This window comes from Nelumbo nucifera, chromosome 5, assembly GCF_055504915.1.
Source record: "Nelumbo nucifera cultivar China Antique chromosome 5, China Antique-T2T, whole genome shotgun sequence".
Taxonomy (NCBI): domain Eukaryota; kingdom Viridiplantae; phylum Streptophyta; class Magnoliopsida; order Proteales; family Nelumbonaceae; genus Nelumbo; species Nelumbo nucifera.
The window spans coordinates 58,316,106-58,324,041 of NC_142653.1; the positions used below are offsets into that span (position 1 = coordinate 58,316,106).

Below are 7,936 nucleotides of genomic sequence, written 5' to 3' on the forward strand. Positions count from 1 at the left end.
ATTTTTGGTCTTTTTTCTGTTTGGTAATTGAAATACAAAATGACTTGAAGACAAACACCTAGAAAGACCATAATGGCTGAAAATTGGGAAGCTTCAAATGAAGTTTGGTCTTTCTGTGTCTTTGATATCCTTCTAATCTGTTTTTAACAACTCAGTAGATCAAAATACTTACCAAACAGTCTTGGTCTTTTAAAGACCAGCTCCAAAATGCTCTTTACGTCTTTTGGTCTGCTGGGCTGTCAAAAGATCTACTTAGACTTGCCAAACAACATCCTAGATTCCTTTACCTCCCACAAATTGCCTAACAGCCTTGGGACCACTAAGATAATTTAGTCCATAAGAGGGGTAATAGAAATGGGAAAGTGAATACTCTCAAGGCTGCAACCAGCCATAGTTTCCGGTCCAGATACTGGAAGAGACCGACTCTCAGTAGTCATGATCAGTACCAGAGTATAACCAACAGCACCACAAAAATTCAGTCAGTCATCTTGCAGCCACTACACTGTTGTTCCAAAAACTAACAGGTGTTTACACACCAATAAAAGACATGGAGAAGGGCTTCCAACCTCTGTTTTAGGGGAATATCAAAAGTATTTTTATGTGAAAAAAAGTCCTTTACTTACAAGTAACAATCAAACTCTCTAGAACAGCCATGCGATGTGGAATAGCTTGTACCCTTGCAGAAGTATACTTTTACACCACCTTAGTCATGTAAATCACCTTAAAGAATAGTAGTTTGGTCCTATGACCAGTGCACTTGGTGCACATTTAACCATAGTAGGTAGATACCCAGATCTGTTTTAGGGATATGAAAAGTACTTTTATCTAAAAAAGAGGCCTTCTTTACTTACAGGTAACAATCCAACAACTAGAACAGCAATGCAATGTGGGAATAGCATTGTGCCTTTGGAGCAGCACAATTTTACACCACCTTAGTCATGCAAGTCACCCTTAAAGATAGTCTCTTGGTTCTACAACCAAGAAAAAATAAAACAAAATTGAGTTCCTTCTTTGCTGATCAGGTCTAAGATGATAAGGTGATCACCATCTCAGATTCCAGTTGAGTGGAGAGAAGAAATAAAGAAAAATGAGTGGAGAGAAGGAAGAAAACTAATAGCTATGGTAGAATATGCTTTGATACCATGTAATCTGCCACAGAAGAGTTAGAAGAAAAGGGAATAAGGGAATCAAATTAGGGAGGCCCCAAAAAGGTGTGTGGTAGCACCCCACATCTTATTTATTTGAATAGGGTAAAGCCATAATGATAAGTATAAAGACAAAAACCCCCCTAAACCTAAGGGTAAGAATAAATCAACAAAACTAAACCCAAACAACCTAGTAAAAAATGCAAAGGCCATGATGCCCTTACATAGGCAACTGTACATTTTAACATTAAGCATAAAGAATAGCCTGAAACAATTGATTCTAGAATAACAGCTCATTTTCTGGTGCTTCTGCAATCTGTCTATTACTTTATAATTGATTAACTCTCCTAGTTTTTATGCACATTTGTTGTCATTCTCTTTTTCTTTTCATTCTATGGGAAATCCAGTTTGATGCTCCCTCATTTCATACATACAAAATATTGGCCTACCAGATAAAAGTTGTTCTTATAGATTCCATTTGATGAATTTCTTTGCCACCTGAAACAAGTAGGATAAGTAGACTTTGACTCACTGCAGTTGGTCATATCCTCGTTTCTTCTTTGGCCTTGAAAATACCATATTCTGTAATTCACAGGAAAGTTTTACACATGTGACCATAGCTACTAAATCCACTAGTTTGTGTGTGATGGTGAATGAGACTCTCAATTAATAGTTATGAACTCTATGTTATTCAGGTGTTTCTCCTGATAGAAGGTCTGAGGTTTCAACTTCAAGCAAGTATTTTCCCACTTCCAGAAGAGTGTTCAGGGGTCTAAAAGACTATGCAAGGAAGCTTTCTGATGTTGATGCATTTACACAGGAAATTGAAGATTGGGTTCTGGAGAGGACATCTTCAGGCACTGAGGAGGGGAAACAATTGTTTAGGTCTCCCTTCCTTGTTGATGAGTTGCGGAAACTTGATTATGCATTAGAAGGGATCTTATTTCAGCAGCTCTTTCGTATGCCTTACTCACTGTATCCTTCTGATGATCTGAAAGAGGATGAGTATCTTGCTTTAGAAGACTTCCTTCATACTATTGTAGATGGTTTATGGCGTACCTTTTGGCACAGACATGGGCCACTGCCATTCTTTGTGTCTTGTCCACGTCATCCTGGATCTAAGTTCTATACAGTTGAAAGGGCAATAATGAGAGGAAGGCTAGGAGGGCTCTGTGGAGCAGCATTGTTATCAAAAAATGAGAACAGTATGCAAGCTCAGTGGGATCAAGTGATGGAATTTGCACTGTTTAAACCAGATATTTCACAGGGAAATGAGTTGGGCTTTTCTGCCGCTATCATATGTGAAGCCCTGTTTTATGGTTTTCATATACTTCTTTCTAGAACTTTGAGCAAGTACAATGCTGTTAATGGTGATTCTATCTATTTGCTAGTTCTTGATTCCAAGTTTGGAGGGGTGGTGAAATTTGGTGGAGATCTAAGTAAGCTTGAAGTCAACTCAAGCAACCCATACAACTCTGTGGTAGAATGGATTAAAGTTCATGCAGAAGTTAGTGTTTCACCAGTGGATCGGATATGGAACAAGTTAGGAAATGCCAATTGGGGGGACTTGGGAACTTTGCAACTGCTTCTGGCTACCTTTCACTCCATAGTTCAGGTGAAGGGTCCACCAAGAAAGTCAATTTCCACATTGGCAGCAGATCATAGTCTTCGTCTCCAGAAGCGTAGGATAGAGTGCTGCCTTCTTGATAATGGAAATGGTTTGGTCTCCATGCAGCAGACTAGCCACAGTCAGGAGATTGTTGAACTTGACCATGATGAGGACCTGTCTTTTGGAAGGCAAGCATCACGCTTGAAGCTCAAGCAGGGTGAAATAATGTTGTTGGAAGATCAGCAAGGGCGGAAAGGGTTCAGGATTCAGGAGACTCTGGTAGAAGGAAACTGCATGTCATACAGTGCCATTTCTCTAGAACATCCTGGTGAGTTATTGACTGTACATGTGGGAGCACATCCATCTAGGCTTGAGCCATCTTGGGAGGATATGAGTCTGTGGTACCAGGTACAGAGGCAGACTAAAGTATTGAACATTCTGAAGCAGCAGGGTATCTCAAGCAAGTATTTGCCTGAAATTGTGGCCTCTGGTCGCATTTTACATTCTGGTCATTGTAAGAAGCAGAGTCCAGGTGATCGGTGTGATCACCCATGGTGTGGAACACCAATTCTTGTGACATCTCCAGTTGGAGAGCCACTGTCATCCATTGTTGCTCGGGATGGACCGTTTTCCTCTGAGGAGGCAGTCCGCTGCTGCCGGGACTGCCTGTCAGCTCTTAGAAGTGCTTCAAAAGCCAATGTTATGCATGGGGACCTCTGCCCTGAGAATATTGCACGTGTTGTTGATGCCCATGGTGCCAGAAACAGATCTCTGTTTGTGCTTAGTTCCTGGGGGCGTGCAGTTCTGGAAGATAGAGATAGTCCAGCAATAAATTTGCAATTCTCCTCAACTCATGCACTTCAGCAGGGGAAGCTGTGTCCAGCATCAGATGCCGAGAGCCTTATTTATCTGCTATATTTTGTCTGTGGAGGAACAATGCAGCAGCAGGATTCCATTGAATCTGCACTTCAGTGGAGGGAGAGATGCTGGGCAAGGCGATTAATTCAACAGCAGCTCGGTGAGGTTTCAGCTCTATTAAAAGCATTTGCTGATTACGTGGATAGCCTCTGTGGAACTCCATACCCTGTGGACTACGACATCTGGTTGAAGCGACTAAACAGAGCAGTAGATGGTTCGACTGATAGGGGGAAATTGATTGAGGAAGTTGCTGCAACTATGAGATTAGAGGACATTCCAGAGTCTTCTGGAACTTCTGGAGGTTGTACATCATTTTCATGTTAAAAGAAAGGTTGGTGGTTTGTGTAATTTCATTTTTTCCTTTTTATTTTCTTGTTTCTTTTTGTGGGTACTTCCGTACTGGGTAGGGGGCTTCTAAGATCTGCATACACCACTTCTAAGCAATGTTATTTATGTAGAGCTTCCCTTTGATTGATTGCACTGCTGGGAAAATTCTCCACTCCAATTCTCTGAGGTTTGGATCAGATTATCTTTGATTGTGACTTCGTATGTTGAATCTCTTGGGGCATTATGTTCTGATTCGAACTAGGAACCCTTTTTTTTGGTTCAGAATTCTCTCTTAGGGTGAGGTGCACATTCTTATTCATCGGAGAGATTGAAATAAGAGAACTTGAGAAGGTTAATGCTAATATTGCAACATGATAAATGCAGCGAGGAAGCACGGTAGGTTGCATAAAATGATATCTATATGTGGGTTGTGTTGGAATCTTTCTCAAGTCCAATGATGCTTCCTCTGGCTATTTTTTATTGGAACCATGTATGGCACAGATGATGGATTGAAGTTGAACTCATCCACAAATGAGACTGAAGACTGCATTTTTCATTTCTTTCTGTGTCAGGCACTCTTCTAAATGGGAACTGGGTGTTGAATTTCCATTTTCCATGCTCCATGCATTCTCTTTTGGAGATTCCACAATGTGTCCTTTCCCATGATTTTCTTTCTTGTTATCAGTTATCTCCAAACCATAATTTTCATAATCAAACATTTAGCCTCTATCATAGAATCTACCTTTCCTACAGAAGATTTGGTGTAGAGAAAGACTAAATTTTTCCACCCAACTTCAGAAGAGGTGATCTACTACTTAACATGCCCGCCAAGACTAGGGTTGTCAACAGGTCGGGACAGGGTGTCACAGTCCTGTTTACCAGTTGCAATCTCCTGAATCAGAATATCATGCAGTTAGTTCAACCATTGATTTTACAAGAGGATAATGCTGATCTTTGCAGAGTGCTCTCGAAGGAGGAAATCGAAATGGTGGTCCTTCAGATTTGGTGCATGTGTCTCTTCACCAACTTTATTTATTATATGCATAAATGTTCTTTCTCTGCTCTTAACAAAGCTTGTTGATGAAGGCAAACTGTCAGGTATCAAGATTACTTGGGTTGTCCTGCTGTCTTGCACATGCTCTTTGCAAATGATCTTGTTATCTTTGGTAGGGCAACTATAAGTGAGCTGGAAGTTATCCAAAAGGCGTTACTGATTTTGGAGCTTGTTTAGGTCATTTGTGAATTTCCAAAGGTCAGGAATGTTTGTAAGTAAAAATGTGACCAATCGTATGATAGGGCTACTCTTATCAAGCATCATCCCTTCCCAAATTCACAGTGTTGCTCAATTTTGCAAAGTTTCTTTGATGAGGGGACAAGGAAAGCAATTATGAATGTGCCAGTTGCAAAAAATGCAGTTATGGAGGATGGTTGGGTGTGAACTTTGATAAGAAGTGGACTTTTTTCTATGAAATTAGCTTAGACTTCTTTGTTTCCACCTATCTTTTGATGGGGATGCCACCTGAAAAAAAAAAAAAAAAAAAAATTGGAAACAAAAACTCTACCCAAGAATTTAGATGTTTATGTGGAAGCTCTTGAAGACTTGAACTATGGACTCATGACTAGAGATAAGTGTGGAATCAGTCAATCATCTTTTTTCTTCATTGGTATTTCTCGAAATCAGTGTGGTTTGGGTCAAGATTTGGTTGGCATCCTTTATCCAGAGGAATTTCAAACTTTCAACAATATAAAGTTGGATTCATACTTCTATCTCTCATGTGGGGTGCAATGATGTATAATCCTGGTGGAGATTTGTTTGGTTTAGTACTGCACTATGGAAAATTTGGATGGGTAGAAATAAGGTGATCTTCCAAAATCATGTTCCAGATCTACTTTTAATTTGAGAGATTAACCAATTTGATAATAGTGGAAGTTTGTGACATGTGCTTTGGAGGGGGATTTTAAAATTTATTGTGATGGTTCCTTGTGATTTGGGTCGGCTTTTGCTGCATGGGTTGATGATAAGCAAGGTTATTTGTGGAGGCTGGTGTAGAACCTACTTGCGTTCTTGATGTAGAGGCAATGGAAGTTGAAGCACTACATCATGCAACCTTTGTGCTCGAAAATTCTTGGATAATGAGTGATAACATCGCGGTGATTAATTTGTTGCAAAGGAAAACTCGATGTACTCCCTGCTCAGTAGGCCTACCCTTTTGGATGCTTCGTCATTTTCTTGACGATTTGAATCTATTAAGGATGTGTTTGGTTTGAAGGAAAAAGTAGGGAAAGGTAGGAAAACTCATACAAGGTTTGTAAAATAAAAGTTTCCCTACCTTTCCCTTCATTTCCCTACCTTGTCCTTTAAACCAAACATAGCCCAAGTTTTTTTGTATTCGTAGAGATGTAAATGTGTTAGCTCACCATCTTGTCTCTAGTTCTAATGAGTCTAGGAGGCGGTTTTTTGTACCTCTGGAGACCCTTTCCCTTTTTTTTTTCCCGATGCGTAAAGATTTTACCTTTTTACAGCAAAAACAAAATATAAATTGAAATGAGTAAGAACCATCCTGATTAATAGTCATAATAATTAAGCCTGACCCGATAGACTCGGTTATATCGACAGCTATATTTATTTATTTAAATAATAACGTAAAACTTGATTTTTGATAATATAACCTTAATAAAAATGACAGTGAAACAGTAAATTATTTATGTAATTAAATTAAGTGTTTTTAACTAATATTATTTTATATATCGCTTATCAAATTTACCCTTTTAGATATAAAATATGATAAAAGTTATAAGAAAAACTAAAAAACCCTTAATTGGTTCAGTTCGATTAATTCAATCGGTCCTAGCCCATGTCTTTACAAATTTTGTATAGATTTCCCTATTTTTCCTTTCCTTTCCCCATCTTTTCCTTCAAACCAAACATGGCCTTAGGTGCTACAACAATTAATGAACCGTGGTACTTGGCCCTAAGAATTTCCGATCAAAGATCACTAAATCATTTACTTAAAATTTACATGCACAACTTTAAACTAAATACAACATTCCTCTATTCCTCTAACTAAACCCCATCCCTCCCTCAAGTCCAACTTATTTGGGTTTAAGAAAGTGATGCCATTCTCAAAATTGAATCTTCTCGCCCCCCACTACATCACTTCACCAAAAATCTTGGCAAAGATTATTAAGCATCTTAGATGTTGTTTTTGGCAAGGTTCAAAGTATCGATATAAGCTGATAAGCTAGTATTGGTATTTTTATAAAGTTTTATTTATTTATTTTTCAAGATCAGTTCAGAGGGTCAGTTTAAGGCTTGATTACTCTCTAAACCATGGTCTGACCCGATACAACCCCTGGAGGAACGTATAGAGAAGCCATCGGCATGATCGATACTTTAAACCTTGGTATGTGAAAGTAAATAGAGTTGCATGTGGCATATAGGGAGGGTTTGAAGGTCGATTTTATAAAGCACTATTCTCTCAAGATCTCTCTTCTCTCGCTCATGCATTTGGGGCCCAACAAGGAAGCAATGTGAACTCACATTCTTCTATGGGTATTTTTGCTTTGCTGAAAAAGATTATAGATTTGTTAAAGATACATTCTTTCACAAACCACCTACAAAATAGTATGAATTACTCCTTGATGTAAATTCAGAATTAAAACATTTAAAAAAAACCAAACAAGTCATAGAGTGGATATTCAATAGAGCAGATAAAACTTTAGCGAACAAAATAAATATGGTGGGAAAAAGAGCATCTTTTGCACAACCCTCTTGGTGGACAAAAATACTTTTTGGATTTTTCAACAAGATATCCCGTTGGGAAGTGGATATTCAAATCACAAAAGTTGTATAGAAATCATAACTTTCAAAGTTTTGACTTTTGGGCTCGGTTTGGAAGGAGTATAAATACAAATATGTATAGTACAAATACATACA

At 38.6% G+C, this 7,936-nt stretch overlaps 1 protein-coding gene across 3 annotated transcripts in view; it reads left to right on the forward strand.

Annotated features, from left to right (window-relative positions):
• LOC104596840 (uncharacterized) overlaps positions 1 to 6,270 on the forward strand; it is a 36,928-nt gene extending 30,658 nt beyond the window's left edge. Inside the window, exons 3-4 of one of the 3 annotated variants that reach the window (XM_088888350.1) lie at positions 1,841 to 4,003; positions 4,960 to 6,270. In XM_088888350.1, the coding sequence (XP_088744476.1) occupies positions 1,841 to 3,996 (2,156 nt within the window). In that variant the 3' untranslated portion in view covers positions 3,997 to 4,003; positions 4,960 to 6,270. Of the gene's footprint in view, positions 1 to 1,840; positions 4,219 to 4,959 lie in introns of those variants that run through there. The other 2 variants (XM_010258160.3, XM_010258159.3) reach the window with 2 other exon arrangements.
• The last annotated feature ends 1,666 nt before the right edge of the window (positions 6,271 to 7,936 follow it).